Below are 21967 nucleotides of genomic sequence, written 5' to 3'. Positions count from 1 at the left end.
CATCCGCGCTCCTTGCGCACTTCGTTTTTTGTTGCAGTCTTCTTTTCACTTCATTCGCACTGCACTGGCTTTGAAGGAGTACTATACCCATGCATACCCACACTCCAATTACTTTTAGCTATACATGCATACCTTAAGTACCTTTTAGAGAGCTGTCCTCATCGTATCGATGAGATGGGCACATAGAAATCAAGTTCTCGTTAGCTAATCAATACATACACTATTGGTAATGAAATCTCATCCTCATCACATCTTTACCCAAAAGCAGAAAGTTTCCTCGAACCCGAATCGTGAATCGAGATAGTCTGTGGTAATGTGATATCGATGATGCGGATTTGTTTCCATTATTGTTCCCTCGAGACTATTCTTAGATATCTAGTCTGGAAAGCTTAAATGGTAGCGATTGCGCAATAATGCAGGTTTGACAAGCTTATTAGTGCGTGATTCTAAGACTAGAGGTGGGGAAAATGGAATTAACTCCGACTCTTCTGGTCATGGTGTTAAAATGCGTCGAGATGGGTATGCTAGTTAGTATGCTAGGAGGAAAATTAATGACGAGAGTTCAATGGCATTCGAGGCGATTCTTTTTAGCATTGAGACAGACGTTGATAGGGTTTCGCACAATGGGCGTTTTGGAGAAATTCTATGTTAGATGGGTTTGATCGATCTTCTTTTTCTTCTGCAGTAGTAGGAACAACTAGTCGGCCGCTTACGAGAGCCGGCTATCAATGGTAATGATTCTTCTCCTGTCTTTCTTTCGGGCTTCGTCTCTACAGAAAATACTTTGATCTTTGATTTTTACATGAGTTGAGATTGTGCTGTTTTGAAATTTGGGAAGATATTATAGTATCTAGACGACGATAAGCGTAATCTGTACTTACTACTTAGAATTCTATACTATTCAAGGCAAGCAGAATGACAAATCACTATCCAATCCACTTCTGACATTTTGAGCATAGGAAAAAAGAACACACGATACCACAGGCATCTGCACCACTCCCTCGCGCCGATTTCAGCGATTCGGTAACCATGGGATTTATCCAGCATACCGAAAAGAAACTGTTCGGATGGTGGAAAGCGATTGATAAAACCCGTCCTGGCTCTCTCCAAGATATCCATCTAGTGAGAACTGCATCGCAAGCATCGATCACGCTTTCGGTCTACAAAGAACGCCGACGTTTGGCAAAGGAAGCCGAGGAGCAAGAGCAGCAGTAGAGGAAAACTCACTCCAAGAAGACTTGTAATTTGGTTGGGGATGTCTTCGATAAGTCGATTAGTTTGAAAAATTCTCATGAGATTGCTCAAGAGGCAAAGGAGGGAAAGCATTTTATGGATATCGAGCCTTTGAATCGTGAAGTCGAAGACGGATGTCTGAACGCGGATGATTGGGGCTGGAGTGAAGTAGAATGGGATGAGGAAAAATGGGACGAGGTGAAATGGGATGAAGAAGAATTGGACGGAGAGAAATAGAGGGAGGAGAAGGATAGTTGCGTCGAACATGTTGAGCATGTCGAGCATGCTGAAGATCCATAGTAGTATTTAGTACCAGAGTTGAGTTGGAGGGAAAATTACAATAGGCATTTGAATAATGGGAAGTGTTAGGGAACTTGGAAGATAGCAAATGGAAAGAAAGGTCGAGGGAGTGTAGATGGACGTTGTCAGAGTCGATCAATTCGAGATATCCAGAATAGATCACATAGTCTGAATTTAGTCTTGATAAACACAAAATTTATAAAATGACAGTGATGCATGCTTTTTTATGATTCAATTTCTACACCTGGACCTGCAGAGGTGCGAGGTATGACAGTGTTTTTAGCCGGTATCGCCAAGCAAAATCTTCTTTTGATCATGATGGAAGAAGAGGGTGCTAGCCTGAATAGGCATATAACATGCAATTAGCTTGATGCCAGAGCCCTAAGGGGTATGGCTGGTCCAATAGTAACCAGATCTATTACAATAAGATCAATTTTTCTATGAATGATCTTCACATCATGATACCTGTCAGAATAAGCATTAACTTAACCTTTATTACACTCAGAGATAAATTGAGAGTTTTGCTGGCCACTTGATATCACATGGTGAGTACTTAACAAACTTAGAGCGTGATGAGAGGGTGAAAGTCTCCCATTGGTAAAATGGAATGCGCTAGATCCGAGTCCGCTTCACGACGGCGCGCTTCTAGGTTTTGGATTTTCTTTTGACATGTCATTTGCGATATAACACTTGAGTATATAAAGGTCCTTTCTCTTCGATTTTTTTTCATTCTTTCGTTGAATATACATACATTTTACCTTGGTTGCTTGCTAAACGAATCCTCCACAAGATATAATACTACACAATAGTACTTCTCATATCAACTATAATCTCAATCTCTGCAAATTAAGAAACCGAACAACTCAAAGACACGGCAATTATGGGCGCCAAAGAATTATTCTTCAAGCTTCGAAAGCTACAAAACGGAATGAGGCCTTCTTGCGCTCAAAACCCGCAACTCCAGAGGATCTCCACGAATGAATCATTAACCTTCTCTTTATATGAAAGAAGGAAGGCGACCCACAACAAATTAGCAAAGGAAAGAGGAGCGAGAAGCTTTTCAGCAGAAGAAGAACAAAGAAAGAAGAGGAAAGACGAGAAGAACCGGATAAAAAATGAGGCAAAAGAAGCAAGACAGATGGTGGCCGAGGAATACGCCACGGGTCAATTAAGTTTGCAAGAGATGAAGGCCCAGCTAAAGAAATCGAAAAAGGAGGAGAAGGCACAACATTCCCAGAGGCGACAGCTTGAACTATGTAACGAGGAGCGGAAATGGAAAGAGGCGAGTGAGATGATCGAGAAAAAATATGGGATTGAAACACCTCTCGATCCCGATGAGGACGATACTGATGGGGAGTGGAACTGTAAGGGCGGTGCGGTGAGCCCGAGAGAGTGGGCTTAAAGGGGTAGGTAGAGAGACGGATTCACTATGAGTGCTTGGGGTTTGAAGAATTGATGAGGACAACACTCATACACAAGATGTTTGAATACAATACGACATCCCATGAAAGGCACTGGCATGCTACCCAGTTGCGGTACAATAGAGATAAAAGCAGGTTCGAGAAGGTGTCAGGGAGAGAGAGGTCAGTAGACCTGCGGCGATGGAAGGCATCGAGGGTCTTGCACAACTACGGGCTAGACCTGGCCACCTGAACGCCTCAACACCCTTTAAGAACGCAAGCGCTCATCCTGAATTTAAAACCACTTGCTTTACATCAACGTACTCGTTCTCTCCAAATTCCAACCGTTTACTCCTTTTCTTCATCTGATATAAAGTTCTCGGAAACAGCAAGGAAGGAATATCTGAGCATTCGACGAACATACGAATTTACCTCCGCTGTGATAGTTTTAGTCCTTTGAGAGAAAAGACTCGACACTTTCGTATAGAACTATAAGAAGGGAGCAGCCCTCGAGGTGGCATGATCGTACCTCCCTCATCGACGACATGAGGTGAGCAATATCACTGGAGGCTGTGGTGATAAATCTGGGTCAATTTCTTACTCTAACCACACCTCATCTGCAGAATGTAAGCTTGTCATTGGTTCTAACCTCACACCCCGCCATATACTAAGAATGACCAATTAGTCACGCTCACCACGTCTGAAATGAGGGTGACAATGAAAAATGATGAAACCAAAAATGAAAATCCCTGCCCAACACGTCTCGCGTCGCGTCTCCCCATATTTTTCTTTTCCCACTCACCGAAACTTTGTTTCGGCAGTCTTCCAAAACCAAACCCAACCCCGAACTCTCTTCTTCAACCACACTCGCTCAGTCAATTTCACCTATACCCTCTTTAACAAATTTCTCTCCAACATTCCTATCTCAATGTCCACACTCCCACCCAATTCTCCAACCTCACCGCTGCCCAAACGTCAAAAGACTTCGTCCTCGAGCTCTCCCAGTAAATCTACTCCCGCAGCCGCAGCCGCAGCCGCAGCCACCTCTTCCCTCCAAGAAATCATGTCTTCCACTCCAAGCACCGCGCCCACCACAACTCCAGCACCGGCAACAAACGGTTCAGCCCCCGCCCCCACACCCCTAAAATCATCTACCCCTCCCCCCCTCCTCATTAAGAAGCTTTCTCCTCGCGCCCGTCTGCCTACACGAGGTAGCGCTTTCGCTGCCGGATACGATATCTACGCTGCAAAAGAAACGGTTGTGCCTGCGAAGGGAAAGGTTTTGGTGGATACTGATATCAGTATGGCTGTGCCAGATGGAACTTGTATGTTTTTTGTCCCCTCATTCTTCCTACTCTATTGCCCCTCTCTTCGTCATATCACATTGTCTTCACTCAATTGCATTTAACTAATTCTCTGTTCAGATGGCCGTATAGCCCCACGCTCTGGACTCGCCTCCAAGCATATGATTGACACTGGCGCTGGCGTAATCGATGCTGACTATCGAGGTCAAGTCAAAGTACTCCTCTTCAACCACGGCGAAAAGGACTTCGAGGTTAAGGAGGGCGATCGTGTAGCACAATTGATTTTGGAGAGAATTTATACACCAGAGGTTACAGAGGTTTTGGTTTTGGAGGAGAGTGTGAGGGGTGAAGGCGGCTTTGGAAGCACAGGTTAGATTGTGGGGAAGGGAAGAAGGAATGAAGCTTTGATGATTGTTCGGATTGGTGGAGATAATTAGATATACCGTGCTGTGCACATTTTAAAGAAGAGGGGCTGTGGTTCGGGCAGACGTAGACAAAAATGAAAAAAATCTATCGCTGTCTATTATGATGCATCTATGTATTCAGGATGTCTAAACTGTAGCTTCTCCCCAATTCTACACACTTTCTGCTCTAAATCTCACTACTGGATTTTTCAGAAAGTGCACATTCCTGACCAGTCTCACTTCAGCCGCCTTCGACCTGACCAATCCCTCTCTCTTAGAGTCCTCATCTTTCCCCCTTCCACCCACAACATTCTTCCACCTCTCAATCTCCTCATCTCTCGCGATCTTTGTCTTCCCAAGCACTTCATGCATACTAGCCAAAACCTTTTCCGTGGCTCTCGCAAGCGGTAATTCCGTAGCCTCCACCTCATCATCACTAATCCACGCATCTTTCTCCAATAGTCCTTCCACATTACACACTGCCTCTTTGAATCTCACCAACATGAGCGCTGCAAACATATCTCCTGTTCCACTAAAGAAACAATCAATCGCTGGTATTTTGATGCTAAAGATTCTTGGTTCAGCCGTAGATGTCATAGTCGAGCCTACAACCGAAAGATGGGGCTCCGCGCCGGGAGATGGAAGTGAAATGGATGTAACCATTATATGAGGGATTTTATATACTTCGTGTAATGTCGTTATGGCCAATTTAAGTGTATCCATGTCCTGAATTTTGACACCAGATAGTGTCCTACGTGAGTCAGCTAATTTGTACTTCACCTCTTCCAGAATTCAAACTCTCCTAGGAACAGAAAAAATGGGCGCCCTACTCAACCTCAAATTGATTTGGTAGAATCAAATCCGCATCTTTGATCAATGCTTTATAAGCTGGCACCACATCCTCCGCCACATACAATCTCCCGTTATCCCCCATAACCGGATCCAACACCCAAAAGAAGCTTCCCGGTTTCATTGTAGTTTTCAATTTCAAATCGCGTGCTATTGTGCCAACGGCTTCTACAGATGCGGCTCCAGGCAGATAGCCCGAGAGCATCATGTTGAAATCATCGAGGTATGAGTCCTTGAGTCCTTGATAGAGATCCGATATTTCGCTCGCGGTAGCGCGTGTGCCTTTAGCTTGTCCATAACCTAGATGATTGCCTTTTCATACACCTGTCAGCCTTCAATCCATATCGTCTCCGCGTCGATTTGCGATGGGACGTGTATCCAGGCTACATACTGAACTGTACTGTATTCAGAGCAGCGACTTCGCACCCTAGAGATTGCATAACGAACGTGGCCATGGTATTTCCGACATATCTTTATTAACATTATATGATTTAGTCGACTTGCATACACAATGTAGAGAGAATTTGTGACTCATGGGACTCACCCGTAAACAACCTTGAGCAGACAACGTTAGTTCAGCAAAAGTCGCGTAAGGGTGGCCTTCCTACATGACTGGCTACAGCAAGAACTCGTGTATCTGGCACGGGAAAATCTTCAGACATCTTGCTTGTTTGACGGAGATGTTGCTTCGTGAGGAAGAGAGGGGTTGGTTTGATATCAGATTGAAATGCGCCGGAATCGTCAGGAAAGATTGGCGAGGAGAGTTTTAATTGCAATACCCAAGTATCTCAAAGAGAACAACAAATCTTCAAATGCAAAGTTCAGAAGCTAAAAGTTCACTGCCCAAGAACGTTTTGTTTCTCAACGAAGGGAAAACATCAATCTTATCTTGCTCTAGATTTCATGCTGACGATATGGATAGTGGGGCATCAGGTTTGCCCCGCGCTATCCTCAATCCAGGAACATGCATGAAGACCAGCAAATTTATGTGTGCAGACAGGAGGAGATGACAGAAAAATTGTAAGAAAAATTGTTCTCCGAATGTATCTTATTATTGTTTTTTTTTTAACAGATTCTGAAGAAAAAAATCAATGAATTGCTTTATCGCATGCCATGCGCTGAGCAACAAAACCATCCATGGCACAATTTACCACAACCATTGTCCATATCCATAAACCAACCCACGCGCCATACTGAATGTGCTTTAAACTTTGATATCATTGTTCATTAATCCTTTTCGACAGCCATACCTACTCGTCATCACCAATCTAGGGTAAAACGTTAGCTTCTCTGGATCTGAATACTAAATGACACATGTAAACATACCTTTGGTGCCAAGTAAAATCTTAAGTAACTGCTTCCGGCAAGCTGGTATTCCACCAAGAGAGGAACCTCGTTAGACAAGCAAAGTTTGACAGACTTAGACAAACCAGCAGCCTTGCAGAAGTTGACCAAGTATTTGAGGGAGAAGGTCAAGGAGACCGGTTCGGTAAGCTCAATATCGACGTTAAGATCTGGTTTGTCGACATTGCTATGGCTGCGAAGGGTGACAGCACCATTGCCAATGTCTCCAGCACAGGAGAACTTAACACCATCTTTTGAGGCCTCAATCGACACTATTTAACAAAGAATTAGTATCACCTCTCATTTGTGAGGGGAGAGCGCAACGGGGACAATGAGACATACCAGACTCGGACAAAGCCATAAGATCGACACAGATTCTCTTGAACTCCGAACTTGGCATGTTGATGACTGCCGCATATTCTGTATCAGGGATACCCAAATGTTCTTGATCGATATCCATCAACTTTAAATCATATTCGCTCAATCGATCGCTTTCGCTGCTCTCAAATACCAAGTTCAAAACATCTGGTGCATCCTCGGCCTTGATGGTGAGAATATCCTCGTTTTGTGCAGCTCGCAGGACCTTTGTGAGGGAAGTGAGATTGACACCAAGAGCGACATTGCGGTCACATCGGTAAGGAGAAAATCCTTCAGCCTTCAGCATCATTGATACGAGCGCAACGTGCGAGTTATCCATAGCTTGGAGCGCGATTCCAGAATCATTGCAGTCGAAGTTGCAGTCTTGAACGAGATCTTTGATGGCATCGACAACCTAAGTTACACTATCAGCACAAGAGAGGAGGTTGACGGTTCTTTTCTCTTACCTTCTTGAGGAGGTCTGCTTGTTCGAGGCGGGCTTCTAACACTAGTATATGTTTAGTATTGCAATGCCAGAGGGTGGCGTATACTAGAATAATAACATACTCTTGACGGTATTGAAGTCTGTAAATGTAATGAGATGATTATTAGAAGGTTATAGTGAAGTTGTTCAAAGAGCGTTGTTTGTGGAAGGGATATTCTGGATTGCAAAGTTGATTGTTTGACTTTTTGAGATGGAAGGGCTGCGACGCGGTGTCGAGAAAACGCGTAGAGTGGTTTTTTGACTGGCGCACAGACCTTGAATATAGGCCAATCACAGCGGGATGAGCTTGCGAATGGATTTCCACCCTCGCCTACAGAGTGTTGAGCTTGTAAGCCCAGTACGATTTATTCTACAATCCGATTGCTTCAAAACCATCACATCACGGGTTGCCTTTTGAATTCTAATACCGATGATCTAAAAGTGGCAAGTTGAGTTAATGATTGATTGTCATAGGATTAATATCTTAGGAGTGTTCGAATTCTAAAGCTATTTCCAAGCCACACTTTCATTTGCCCAGCCCAGCAGTTTAGCACCCTCCCCATTGTTTGATTTAAATTCGGACATTCAATCAATCGAAGAGAACATCCATATCCTCCAGCTTGCACCCCTTTGTTTCTGGCACGTAAAGCCATGTCCACACACCAGATAGCGCACAAAAAACAGCAAAGAAAACGTATGCTCCCCAATTGGTGTATGCGACTAGCGGTGGAGTGATCAGACCAATGATAAAATTGTTCCTAATTGATTCAGTAATTGAAAGTCGTCTAAAGGGCGACCTTCGCTAATTGAACTTACAGCCAGTTAGAGCAGGTGCTGAGAGCGACGCCTTTTGCACGAAGATCGCTTCGGAAGATCTCTGATGGCAATGCCCAAGGAACAGGGCCCCAGGATGCTCCAAAAACTAGCATATAGAAGAGAAGAAATGCCACGCTAACCCAGGCAGCTGCTTGGTGAGAATGCCAGTCATAAGAGAACATACAGACCATGACAGCTATCATAACATGGCTAATAGTCATGAAAAATGAGCCTATAAGAAGTAAGGGCCTCCTTCCATACCGATCCATTGTAAAGAGACTAGAGCCTACACCAACGAGCCTATGCTCGGTTAGCATACTAGCTTCAGGGGGTGGTCCATTGTTCCAAAACAATACTGTACGGACATTCAACAGGTAAGGAAAGTGAGGGCTTACTGGCAAATATTTAGAACGCCCGACATAATAAGCTGCATCTCTGACCCCAAGCCCATTCTAGCAAACAGAGTAGGAGAATAGTAAATCAGGGCATTTATACCGACGAATTGTTGAAAGAACATGATAAGTATGCCAACGTGCGTACGCTTGATAGAATCAGATGCAAAGCAATCTCCCCACAAAGCTAGTTCGAACTTCATTGGTGAGTTCATAAGCTTTTCGTGTTTTTGTAGGTGTATCTCTCGAATATGCGACACTTCGTCGCGTATCTGACGTGCTTCTTCCTGGATCCTTAAATCGGTATCGGGTAATTGTCTCAACTTTGTTAAAGCTTTCAGAGCCTCCTCGTCGCGACCTTTAGATGAAAGCCATCTTGGCGAAAATGGAAGTAAATACGCTCCAACTCCCAAGAATAAGGCAGGAACGATTTGTATAAAAAAAGGAAGGCGCCAGCCCCACTCGCTACCTAGATATCTTGTTCCGAAGGTTATCCAGAAAGCGACGACGATACCTACAACAATTGAAAGCTCCTCTGCATGACTAGTCAACACTTTGATTGTTTGAATTGCAACGGAACAATTAAAACTTGCCCATGACGAGTAATACCCCACGAATTTCCGGCGGAGCAATTTCCGAAATATATACGGGCGTAACCATTGAGAGCATCCCAATGCCAATGCCTCCCACGAGTCTAGCCACGACAAGCATGTTGAAATTGACTGCCGCAGTTTGTAGAACGCTCCCTACGATAAATACAACCACAGCGATGATGATAGAGTACTTTCTCGAATATTTGTCGGCAATCCAACCTTGATTCAAAGCCCCGAAAAAGGCCCCAAGCTCGATCATAGCCGTTAAAATGCCTTTCCAAAAGCCCCTAGAATTGGGGCCTATACGAGGAAAATCGAAAACGAAGCTTTCCATGACAAGAACGACTGAGACTACGCCTTGGTCATACCCTGAAATCTGTTAGGACTCTCAAATACTGTAATTGTCTGTGATCAAAGCCAACAATTAAAAGATCAGATTGTATCAGTACCGAATAGAAGTCCGCCAACCGTACTCAACACAGCAGCCCCAGCAACGTAAGGCGATGCGATAATACCCCTGAATCCGCTTTCAACGTAGGGACGACCTATGCCGGGCGGGGATGCCATCTTCTCACTTGCAGCTTTTCAGTGTATGAAACAATCCTAGAGATTATGAATGTGCTGAGAAGTTTCTTAGGGTTGAGAGGATGTGAAGACGATGTTTCCAACATTGCCAGGTCACTAAGTTACTGCTATCCCACATCGTGCTTGCCAGTTTTTGTTTACGCCAAAACAATGTGTGAAGAAAGCGCGACCACACGACTAGAGTGTACATTACATGTCGTTGGTCTTGAGCTCTTCGCTCTTGGACAATTTCTTTGCTCTGCCGAGGAAAATAAAATTCAAGAGCTAACCATTTTTTGATTGAAGTATGGCGACAGCATCATAGGCTCCTTCCTGTAGCCATTGCCGGCCATGGCTTGCCCACAACTATCTGATTTATGCGGGTCGGAAGGAAATTCCCCCATGATCAGGCTATCTCCGCCGACTCTCGAGTCGAGAATTAACCTTCCAGCTTGTTGGCGACTCGAGAGATTGCCTTCGAATGCCAATCGCGATTGAAGCGCCGTTCAAGGGGTTTGCAAGTTTGCAGAGGTATAAAACTATTTTAAGAAACCTCATGGCTTGGCCCACCTACCACCCACCGGGGCCTTTTGATCCCCACCTTCTGTCGATCAAACCAACACAACAGGAACCTTACATACTGGCTGTGTATTTCGTCAGGAGAGAGGAAGATTGTTGTAGATAGATGCACAAGCACGATGATATGATTGATTCTCCAGATTGGCTGTGTTGCCCTGAGATTGTGTAGTGGAAGCGCCGTTGCAACTGATAGGACAGAGGGGAAATAGATAAGCCACCAAGACCACCTTCCGGCCTGTACCGAATCCTCGCATCCTACCTTCGGGGACGGGGAACGATTGCGAAGCTCGTGGGTGGTGTGAGCGATGATGATGATCTGAGATCAACAATTACCGGCTGGCTTCTGTTATCGTAAAGATGCTGCTTCAACGTTGACATCTCCCAGATAACCCGGGAATCCCGGCCTGCTGCATCGAGTCTCGTAGAACATTCCCTTGTGCTTGCTGCATTTTCATGGGTTCCTTGATCGTTTCAGACACTTCCCCGCCGCACACTTGCAGTGTACATGGAGTATTACATATGAAATGTCCAGTAAGACTCCTCAGCTGAGACCCATCGCACACTATCCTCGATGTAGGCGCCATACACCAGCAAGGGTGTGTTCTCTGCTCGCTTCGAGAAGGTGTGAGAGAGTGTGTATGTGGATACTTTGTTCCGTGGGAAATGGGGATGCTAATCAAATAAGGTCTGTTGGTTTACAAATGCCACATGGTTTTGAAGATATCGCACCAGCTTATCTCGTTGATCTCCAAGATAGGAAGGATATTTTGTTTGACATGTGCTGGGAACGGAACAAGGCCCGGAAAATTGAGTTTGTGAGATTTCCTGGGCCCTGGCTTGACGGGAGATGGAAAAAAGCGATTGGGGAGAGTGAACAATGCTGATTTGGCACGAGGGGTAGTGCAGTAGACATGAGGTTGATGGAAATTTTTGATTGGTGAATTATGGAAAACAATGCTGAGTCGGTATTTTTGCGAGTTTTCGAGGAGTTTCCGGGGGGTTGCTATCGCTCTCACGCCATTATGCCATTATCATATCAAACTCGCGCTATTGAAATTGTTGTTGAATTTGCTGAGGTTATATTCGTAAGTTTGTTTGACTTCGTACGTGAAAGGTATCATCGTCGATGGGGTCGGGCATAATGGCAATTTGCCTTTCTGACGGCGTATTCTATTCTTACTGGACTAATTGCTTGGATGGGATGAATGATACTTTTCTTGTCAAGTTTTTTGAGACATTCTAGAGACGATGTAATGTCAGAACACAACCATCATCACATAAGCAGAGGTTGGATAGCTGGTCAAGCAATTTGAGTATTACCTTTTTTAGAAACCAGTATTCAGTATCCAGCAATTGCTCGTCTACGCAACACCAACAGGGTATTCCTCATACAATCACACTCGAAGAGGTACATGTATTTGAGTATGTTTGCCCACATGATGATGTTACAAAGCAGTTAAAGCAGGTAAGCACTTAGAATGGGAGAATGCAACGCTGCCAATGAACAAATTGGAACTCATTACGAAAATCAAAATGAGGTAATCATGGGGGGGGGGGGGGGGGGATTCTGGAAGTATTCTATCTTGGCTAGCTGCAGATATGCAGGTTTGAACAGGCCAGGACTGCAGATACTTGCCAGGCCAGGGAGTGGTGTTGTTGTTTTGTGTTTATTTTAAGTGTCATGATGAAATCGAAACGACCACGGGATATCGCTTCGTGAACCATTGAATGGAAGAACTTGTTTTGGTGATGATATTCGTGATGGGATTCGTGATGATGCATTGGGGACAGCGGGTGGTTTGTGAGCCGTGCGGTAGGTTGGTCCAACCTGTAGATTTGATAGATCTCTAGGCCAAGGTGGCGTAATGCCTCTTTTTCCATAATTTACCATGTACTGCGTGGAGCATTGTTGGACGGGCGGGACGAACACGGTGTCCAATTGTATATTGTATCTTCCGTATACCCAAGACAGCAGCATAGTGATTACAATGGACTAGTCACTTCCAAATTTGGATCTTGAAACAATCGAAAATGGAAACATTGTGAAGTTTGAAATCATCAGTAATATCTTAAATGATCCTTTGAGCCTCTTTCCTTCTTGGAGAGTCGACAGTAGCCCTCTCTCTGTACAGAGCCGCGGTGAGTTGAAGCCAGAAAGTGCAACACCGCATTTCCAGCAACGGACAATTAAATCAAGAATGGGATCCCTCGATTCCGGATCTCGGGTTCGGGTTCTGTTGGTTCTATTTTGAGAAATTCTCCCACCTTCGAGTATTCACCGACACTGCCTCGAGAACCATGTTTCAAGTTCCACACACTGTATATGACTGTAATCATGGTGACATGTTCCAAGTGTGATGATAGTGACTGGACCATGGCCTTTGCCCCATGCTGCCGTATCGCTTCAAAGATTCTAAATTACAAGACTGCAGCCATATGCAGGTGATACTGGACGAAATCGATTAGATCCAGACGAGGTAATAAGATGGTGGTGATATCGATACCTAGTGTAAACGAGGTGGAGTTCGCATTGGATAATCACCCCGCCGAGCGATGATTGGTAGAAAGGAGGGCTAGTAAGCCTGGGAGCGATGTGAGATTTGGGAAGGGTATGATTTGGTAACTCTTGCGATCGCACACCACGACCCACCAAAAGGTGGTGTGAAATTTGAATGTTGAGTATGATAATATAGATGTTGTATTATTCAGTGAGAAAGTGGAACTCGTAAAATCCACATATAACCAAGTATAGATCTCTTCCGCAAGGCAACGAGATTTTGGATATTAGCCCCGCGAGTATGTCACATAAGCTAATACTAATACATAATAGCGTTGTAGATTCTCTTGACCCCTACCATCATTAAGCGAACCTGTAACGCGACGGATATGAAGTTCTTCGCGTGTTCAACAAATCAACAATCGATACTTCCTCTGATGAGAATTGAAAAAGATATTCTCGGCGAGGCTGCGCTGGGCTGCTGAATCCAGAAATGAACATCTTACAAAATTAAGATTGCATATACCATTTTTATAATATTCAGATTACACAAAAACTACCAAACAGTGCTACGTCAGAGAGTACTGACTGTATCTCGTTCGTGTTCTTCCTCAAAACATGACATCCCGTATAGGAAATAGACATACGACAACGGTGATGCAAACAGAAACAAGACACTGCCTAGGTATGAAATGATTTTGCCGCTTGAGAGCCTCGGCTACCTAGATATTGAAATGAGAAAATGCAGCATTTGAGAGATGGGGGGAAACAAGCTTGAAATGAAGAAGATCGTTATTTTTAGCGCGCCTAACATGTTGGTATGGAGATACCGCAGATCTCATTGAGGTATAGTCTAGTTTCTTAATTGTTCTCCTGTCACGATTGAAATTTAAAGTACATTTTATATGGAGACAATGGTGACTAGCTAGACATGCTTGCGTTTATCAGACCGGTGCAGCAGCGGTGCCATGCTCCTGATCCCTGGCTGATTCATTCAAAAAACGTGGGTCTGGCTGGAGAAAAGGTGAGATGGTAGGGATGATTGAGATGGAGTAGGGATCAAGGGGCAAATCAACTAAAGAACCAAAAGGGTGTTTCCATCTATCGGAACTTTGTAATTGTAAGGTTACCACTCAATTTCTCATGCGGTTGATCTGCAACTTACCATTGTTGGTAGTTTTAGTCTGTACCCGTCACTTGGGCACGCACCATTACGAAACTTTCTTTTAATCCCTTTTCTTGCCTGCCTACACTAAGATTGCTTTGCCTGGTCACAGTACAAGGCAAGCCTCTTCTACATCTTCAAGCTTGCGGTCCATTACAAGATGTCATTAACGGTATCTGAAATGATGTCGGAGCATTGGTATGTTGTGTAAGCGCGCGCAATATCTCTTTACGTTGGTCCAATTTCACTGCCTTCGTCAAAGCTGCTACATGCTATCCTGATAAATGCTACTCCATGGAGAATAATCCCTCGCATATTTCTGATCCTCTTGAGGCTAGCTTATAAAACGTTAACCGTGGTGCTGGCCTGCTGCTACCACAACATAATGACACACTGTCAGATCTATCACGAATTGGGCTAAGAGTTTTGTGTTACAAATTACCCGCAAGTTTGGAAATGTCTCTTCAGCATGCCATTCAGATGGTAACCTCGAAGTAACGACAGTCAAATTAGAATCTAGGCGGACAATTTACAATTCCCTGGTTTTTTAACCGAAAGTTGCTTCATCACAGATCCCACTTCGATGCACCAAGAAATAATCACTCAGACGCTGGAAGGTTGTTCAATTAGAATTGCCATTAATTAAATCTTGCGAGTTAACATTTTGTGGGCCCCTCGAATGGTCTCAATGGGGTCCGTGATGGGCGGCGTAGCCCACGATTGAGAGGGGAAAATCTCCTGTGCTCCTGGTTTTAACTTTGTATGGTGTGCCTCGTCCTTTCCTTAGAAAGCCCTACGGTCGCGCTAATTTTTTTCAGACGTTGACGTGCCCAGATGAACCCAAAGTGCGGGTGTGTCGCTCTGGCGCCTGTTTTGTTTTCCCCCATCTCTTCACACAAGCAGTTCTCAGGTCGAGGGGCAACCATGTACGACAGGGTTCAGAATCCTTTGAGCATGTCCCCAATCTGACCAATCACATGCTGACGGGAGCAGCGCTAGAGCGCCTTCCACTTACATGCTTTAGGTGCTTTAGGTACTTTAGAGCCTTACTCCCCTTGGACAACTTGAGGCGAAGACCATGATTTAAGTGCCTCCTGGAATCCCTCGAAGAGAACCAAAATAGGTACATCACAACGTCTGTTATTCCTCACCAAAGCCGAGTTTATAATCTCCCCAGATCCGAACGTAACGTCAGTCTATTTCGAGTGCCTCATCTCTTTAAAGCTATCTGTATGTGCCGCCATTACTAGTCACAGCCTTCTTATCCCCTGCACAGATGGATTCACCGTATGTGGAGCACAGAGACTCACGTCAGTTCAGGTCCCGAACAGACAGTCACCTGTCGTCAGCTACAACGCAATTTCAAGGTCTTCTTATTGAGACTGACCCCACCACTTCTTCAGACCATCAAGTTGATATATCTTCATCAGACTCAGCAACAGCAGCCTCAGCTACAACAGCTACCACACTCATTAGTCCACCGACATCCACATTCCTTCAACAAAAATCCGAATCTTCAACTGCCACTGGTCTATCGTCACCAGCCCCTGAGCAATACACACCATTTCCGGTCCTCAACAAGAGTGAACTTGACACAGATTGGTCCTGTATCACGAATTCAGAAGCTCAATCAGGCAACTCACTTGAACTAAGCATCCACCCAGGGCAAACGTTTCCCGGTATTGAAAATCTTGAATATAAAATTCCCATTCATTCAAATTCGCTTCCGGCAACTATGTCTACTCTTGGTATTCAGCATTATGACCCACGGTTTGATGCCGGTGTACGGCCATCATACACTTGGCCTCGTATGTATTCAAAAATCCTTTCGGGAGTAATAGAACTAACTAGAGCAGAATTTGAGATGAACGAACAATTCATCCAACAACATGATTTGAGCCCACATATGAGCCCACATATGAGTCCTGGGCAACTATCACCGTACAACGAGCTTAAGCCAACACCAATGTACGCACGAGCCATTTCAGATAGCCCACCACGAGCAAGTCTCACGCCTGAACAGAGAGAATTGAAGCGTCAGCGCGACCATGCAAGGAGAGAAACGAAGACAAGGCAAAGAAGAGAGAGGTCTCTGAGCAACCCGTACGCATCAAACAGAACAACACCAGACATGTTACCACGAACTCTCCCAGATCACTATTCAAACCCTAATTCACTCGCTCCAACTCCACTCTTATCACAAGGTCCTCCCAGTCATGGCCTCCCCAGTCCATCTTACCTCGCACCATACTCACCACAAGTATCGGTGACTGATACTACACCTTCCGATATGTATGGTCCAGTCTTTACAATGGGTCCAAACGATTATACACCAATCTCAGCATATTCAGCACCATACTCAATGGGAGGCCCCGATGGTACCCTTCCCTCATATGCGTATGTATTTCCAACCAAAGTGAATTTTCACTTCAAATCATCTAATTAACACTTCCTAGTCCTAGACCACACTCACTCTCATCTGCCTCCGATCAATCTAGCCTCGGCAGTATCTATGTACCACACACGCACTCGCTTTCCCCTTTGACTCCCCTCTCCTCGATATCTCATCCCTCGCCCCTCGAACCTCGCGATCACGTTCGTGTCGTGCAATCGCGACCCAAGCCTCAGTGTTGGGATCATGGCTGCAATGGCCGTCAATTCAGTACCTTCTCCAATCTTTTACGCCACCAACGTGAAAAATCAGGTGTAGCGAGTAAATCTTCATGCCCCAATTGCGGTGCCGAGTTCACAAGAACGACTGCTAGAAATGGCCATATGGCACATGAGAAATGTAAGCAGAGGAGAAACTCTTAAGCTAGCCCTTCTGTACGGGCTTCATTTCTTTTCGACGCAGAGGCGCGTTTCATTTTCAGGGGCTGTGCAACACTGGGCGTGGGTTTGATTTATTTGGGGGCTGCTCTTCTTCATCATTTACTTGAATTGGACATTACATGCGACCAGACGAGATAAGACGAGACGAATAGGACGTCATGAGAAAGAATGAATGAATTGTAAGAATATCGGGTATCGGGTCATCTCATAATTTCATCGTCACACTCATCACCATTATCATATTCAGGTCTCTGGACTACGGGAGGAGTTAAAATTAAAGCTGTCACTGGCCGCATCTATTTATTGGGGTTTTGGTTAGGTTTCTTGTTCTGGCTGGAGAAAGATATCTTTCGGGTTTTATGTATATGATCATCTACTTCATTTCTCTACACTCTTTCAGGCACTTTTAGTTATCCGGATAGCGAGTCTTGTTTTTTGGGAGCGAAAAAAATGATTTTGGGTTGTTTTTATTTATATGTTTATGTTGTACTGGCTTTTCTGGTCTGGTCTTGTTGTCACCTGCAATCTGCAATGCTATACCCCCAACTTTTCCTTGGAAGCAATTGTCAATCGTTTTGTTTGGAATCAATCATGGGATCAATATACTAGGTATACATTGGGTATTTGGATTAAATGTATTATGGCTTTGGAAATATGAAAAAGAATTAAGATATCAAATTATTAAGACTGGATGGGCAATGTTTTTTGGTGTATTTTTGTGTGGTTTTGTGTGGTTTTGTGTACTAAAACGGTAGTATGGAAACATGGAACACAAATTCAATTTTCATGCTTAGCTGGTCTCTTTTGTTTAATATCTCTCTCGGGCTGGATATTCTACTGGCAAATGGACAAGGCATTGACTGATTGATCGAATGAATGATTATTGCCGAACTTTCTCTGAACCGACGAGTTAGGTTACGAGTGCACGAATCATGGAGTCGATGGAAGAGGAGGGTCAGAAATAAGTGTCGAGATAATGAATGCTGGACGTGACTCTTGCAGTTGGGCGAAAATGTAAGAAGGCGTCAAGTTGGCAGTAACGAGTCAGGTTCGGTACTACTCGGGGTCCAAAAGTGCGGTAAACAGGTTGTGGAAAGGGGAGTTAGCTCTGATTTCAGCCGGTGGCGACGAGGCTTTTTCTTTGGCAATGCTATAGTCATTATATTGCAAGCTGGATTGTTAGTCGGTGTGTGCTTTGTGATTATTACATTCTTACTTTACAGTCCTTTGGGGGTGGGGGAGACGACTACATTCGCTGGTGTCGGTTGGGGGTTGAGGGAGGTAAGAATGAGTAAAGATCTCCCTCTTGATTGGATGTGCGACACACCATACATCATACCTTCACACCTCGAGCCAATCTGCAGTGTGATTTGTATGTAATACCTGCACAGGTTGAAGAGTCAGATTCCACTCATATCAAAGCAGACTCCGAAATTTCACATAAACGAGAATTGCACTCGTTAATTGTCCTTTGCATCTGTTCTCGTTCTTGTTTCAAGAAAATTGGTTTCCATCGTGTACATAATTTCCCCCAAATCACGACACAGCCCCTTCACAAATAGCAACAAACAGCTGGGCGAGTTCTGCTAGTAACAACGCCTCTGCATCTCCCAGGCACTTCAGACCAGGCGGGTGCAGCATCAGGTACAGCACGTTTTACATACTCATGAAACGCAGAATGGCATGCTGGGCGGGCGGCGTAGAGAACGTCGTTCATTTTTGCTTACATGTGCTACACGAAGTTAAATGCTACATACATATACATATACATACATAATGCGCGCACCCATGTTTCTGCATATTAAACAGGCGTGGCATGTGGAATTCCTGCAGCGTTCCCTTTAGCAGTCCTGGCTGGATGTGGCCACGGTGAGATTTTGGGAAGCCAGGGGACTTGAGGATATCCCGGTTTGCCATGCGCACAAGGTGTCTTCCTTGCCGAGGGAAGCCATACATGGAGGCCAAATAGGGATGGGTCAAGTACAGTTGCTATCTGGGATTGGGGGCCGGTGATCGTTGGTTGGCTCGTTTGTCTTACTGTGTTGCATTGCAGACTGAGGTTGCAGCACAACGTGGAAAAAGTTATGCAGATGCAAAGAGGGAAGGGAAGAAGGGATTAAAATCTCATGTTCTTTTTTGTACCGTAGTGCATTGGAATCTTGACGGATATGCAAGTGCGGAACGATGGTTTGTCTGTGATGTTTGCTCCATTTCCAGTTTGGGCTATAAATGAGTAAGATGGTTTGCTCAAGAGGGCGAGAAAGGTGGTGTTTCGTATTATATTATTTCGAAATATGATGACCAGTTGAGGTTTACAACAGCGCAGCATATGCTGTGCAACAAGAGGAGAAAAGGACAAATTATTCAACTAGGTTGCCAGATTATTATCATGATTCTCATTCGGCGAATACTTGGAGAGCAGAGAAGGCCACTTGGTCGATTGACTCCATCTTTTACGCTAAAGCAATTGATATCACTGAGTGGCCGAGGGGAACTTTCAGGTAAAAGCTGAATGTTCACTCAATGAGATATTGAATTGTACCGGCCGAGTATGTAAGATCAGACTTGCTGTACTACAACCATGCGTCCTTCAATTTGTATGAAGTCAATCATCATATTCGAATCCGGTTCTGCGGTGAAATGAAATGGTAGACAGGTATGTCAGCAATCTTGAGCAAACTTTCTCCCGCGTGTCAGAATGCCCATCTTACGCCAAAATGATTCTCTTCGTATATCTGTTTAGATCTCATCGTTCCATTTCTCCATTTGCACTTGGCCTCTTCTGCTTCTGAATTACGGTAAATGGGATGGCACAATGTGATCCTTCAGCCTCGAGTTGCATGGGTTCGCCCCTCTTTTCTGGATAAAGTAGGAAACTGCTGATACAAAAATAACGTGTCAGTAATACATGAGATCATGTACATATGAATGCTCCGTCAAGATATGGAATCCAAAACAAGTTGAGAATGTTGACAAGGTGATAAGGTAACAGTTACAAGGCACATTGACAAGGTGACGACGTGATCAGTTCTCGAAATTCCATATTCTGTCCCGCATTTTAGATGGGAGATTATGTCTTATGAAACCCGAACCAATAGATAGAAATGGCTAATTGCGAGACCCATATTTGATTTGTCAGAGCTAACCTATAAAACCCAATCAAAATAACACTGCTTCAAGGGCATTTACCCGGTCGTAGAAACCTGTCGTTCATCGTGAGAATCCCTTTCAACTCACGACGACTAGGTGTGCTAACAACCCCTGGACTTTCTAACATAGATGAAGGGGCAAATAAAACACCTATCGATAAAGGTGCAGATCTATTGTGCCGCAACTAGTGCATTAATGGATGCTGGACAATGTTACAATGCATGGGCAACGTCTCAAACCTTGGAAGTCCTGATTCTTGAGACGATTGACTACATACATCCTGCGTGGCATGACTGTGAAGTTCCAATTTGGTCCATTTTTCTGCATGTCAATGCTTGCTTGATTGTTATTTTGTACTCGGGCTCGCCGACAATCTTCACGTACATCTATCTTGATTGCGTAGCGTCTGATAATTTTGTTGAACGGTTTTTCGTTCCGGAGTATCAAACCGCATAATTCCCTAGGGGAAGTCGGAACATGCAGCCTGCAACTTTCTTCAGCGTCGGAACGAAAGCGAAAGTATTGGCGCATCGTCGCGTGTGAGATTGCTTCTGGGATTCGACTAGTCCGGAACATGCGGTGGGAGATGTACTCTTGGAGGTCAATATTCTAGCTAAGATCATAAATTCAGGAATCAAATTGAATAAAATCCATAGTTCTCAAGCTTCTATCCAAGATACTCTGAACGATTTCTTCTAAACAGCTACCTGGTCCTAGCTAACGGCTTTCTGCAAGACTTCTAGGTATAAGACAAAAGATATGCTGCTTTGTGGGACTACTATCAGAGCCAATTGATTTATAATCTACAGAGTCTTGACTTACTACGATCCCCCCTTCTTTAGTAGATCCTGCACACTTATCTTATTCTATTCTGATTCGTTCCGTCCCTTACCTAGTATGACTTGTCATCTTGTTCCCTCTTCTTTTGGTTCCACGACCTGTGCATCTGCTGTTCTTCCATACGGAGCTCAAAAGCATTAGAGGCACGGATATACTAATATGATTCTTTTCTCAATGGTAAAAACCATTGCAAAACAATCAGGCCTTTGAATTTTGAAGGGAGTTTCATTAAGGGAGCGATATACAGCCATTTATGAACCCACAAAAACTGGCTCAAGGAGTCGGTTTCAATGTTTCGGAAAGTTCAAGAGTAGAAGCCTGATTGATCTCAGTTTTCATACTTATGTTGGATGTATGTTTGAAATCTGCAGTATTTCAAAGTTTGTGACGCATCTTCATGACAACTTTTATGAGTTGAATCATACAAATAAACCGTGGATGAAATTGAGCCATTTGACGTCATATCAGATGAAGCATACTTTTGATAAGGCCTTCTTTCCCCAGGGAGTTCAAAACATCCAAAGCGTGCCGTACAATTCTCAAGCGACGGCGTGACTTGAATTGCTCTTGGCATGCTTCTTTAACTTTGGAATGATATCAAGAAGCCACACACACCCCGCTTCTTATCCTCCACATTCTCAACTTGTCAAATGATTTGCAACAATAGGCAATTCTACTAGAGGGCCATAAGTAAAATATCCTCGCCCATCATACATCGATAAAGAAAATTTTCATCTTTTCTGTCTTTTCGTTTGCTTTCTAGAGCTAGTGTTCCGGTATTGCCCTCCTAGCAGATCGCAGGTTTTGGCCTTCTGGAAAGAGAGAGGAATCATAAATGATTGTAAAGAGTAATAAAAGGTATTA

At 44.2% G+C, this 21967-nt stretch overlaps 7 protein-coding genes across 7 annotated transcripts; 4 read left to right on the top strand and 3 right to left on the bottom strand.

The window, feature by feature from the left end:
- The first annotated feature begins 766 nt into the window (after positions 1-766).
- Positions 767-1742, top strand: BCIN_01g06360 (hypothetical protein). The gene is made up of 2 exons (XM_024690614.1): positions 767-906; positions 960-1742. The coding sequence occupies exon 2, from the start codon at positions 1030-1032 to the stop codon at positions 1213-1215; it is 186 nt and encodes a 61-aa protein (XP_024546383.1). The 5' UTR covers positions 767-906; positions 960-1029; the 3' UTR covers positions 1216-1742.
- A 527-nt stretch (positions 1743-2269) lies between these two features.
- On the top strand, positions 2270-3028 carry BCIN_01g06350 (hypothetical protein). The gene has a single exon (XM_001561227.2). The coding sequence runs from the start codon at positions 2414-2416 to the stop codon at positions 2933-2935; it is 522 nt and encodes a 173-aa protein (XP_001561277.1). The 5' UTR covers positions 2270-2413; the 3' UTR covers positions 2936-3028.
- A 646-nt stretch (positions 3029-3674) lies between these two features.
- Positions 3675-4750, top strand: Bcdut1. The gene is made up of 2 exons (XM_024690613.1): positions 3675-4258; positions 4358-4750. The coding sequence occupies exons 1-2, from the start codon at positions 3862-3864 to the stop codon at positions 4609-4611; spliced, it is 651 nt and encodes a 216-aa protein (XP_024546382.1). The 5' UTR covers positions 3675-3861; the 3' UTR covers positions 4612-4750.
- Positions 4751-4763: 13 nt separating this feature from the next.
- BCIN_01g06330 (hypothetical protein) lies at positions 4764-6370 on the bottom strand. The gene is made up of 5 exons (XM_024690612.1): positions 6099-6370; positions 6035-6045; positions 5882-5961; positions 5472-5802; positions 4764-5392 (listed from the first exon to the last, which is right to left on the bottom strand). Exons 1-5 carry the CDS (start codon positions 6150-6152, stop codon positions 4813-4815), a joined length of 1056 nt encoding a protein of 351 aa, XP_024546381.1. The 5' UTR covers positions 6153-6370; the 3' UTR covers positions 4764-4812.
- A 139-nt stretch (positions 6371-6509) lies between these two features.
- On the bottom strand, positions 6510-7896 carry Bcpol30. The gene is made up of 5 exons (XM_001561230.2): positions 7759-7896; positions 7659-7699; positions 7177-7606; positions 6817-7106; positions 6510-6758 (listed from the first exon to the last, which is right to left on the bottom strand). Coding segments are annotated over exons 1-5 (780 nt in total). The 5' UTR covers positions 7760-7896; the 3' UTR covers positions 6510-6740.
- Positions 7897-8117: 221 nt separating this feature from the next.
- Positions 8118-11859, bottom strand: BCIN_01g06310 (hypothetical protein). The gene is made up of 5 exons (XM_024690611.1): positions 9926-11859; positions 9477-9845; positions 8887-9418; positions 8492-8791; positions 8118-8433 (listed from the first exon to the last, which is right to left on the bottom strand). Exons 1-5 carry the CDS (start codon positions 10041-10043, stop codon positions 8265-8267), a joined length of 1488 nt encoding a protein of 495 aa, XP_024546380.1. The 5' UTR covers positions 10044-11859; the 3' UTR covers positions 8118-8264.
- Positions 11860-14372: 2513 nt separating this feature from the next.
- Positions 14373-17811, top strand: Bcyoh1. Its single transcript, XM_024690610.1, has 5 exons — positions 14373-15046; positions 15100-15511; positions 15602-16089; positions 16138-16678; positions 16738-17811. The coding sequence occupies exons 3-5, from the start codon at positions 16017-16019 to the stop codon at positions 17093-17095; spliced, it is 972 nt and encodes a 323-aa protein (XP_024546379.1). The 5' UTR covers positions 14373-15046; positions 15100-15511; positions 15602-16016; the 3' UTR covers positions 17096-17811.
- The last annotated feature ends 4156 nt before the right edge of the window (positions 17812-21967 follow it).

Source organism: Botrytis cinerea, chromosome 1, assembly GCF_000143535.2.
Source record: "Botrytis cinerea B05.10 chromosome 1, complete sequence".
In the NCBI taxonomy this organism is placed as follows: Eukaryota; Fungi; Ascomycota; class Leotiomycetes; order Helotiales; family Sclerotiniaceae; genus Botrytis; species Botrytis cinerea.
The sequence above is the reverse complement of the archived record's forward strand: the minus strand, read 5'-3'. Positions and strand labels throughout refer to the sequence as shown.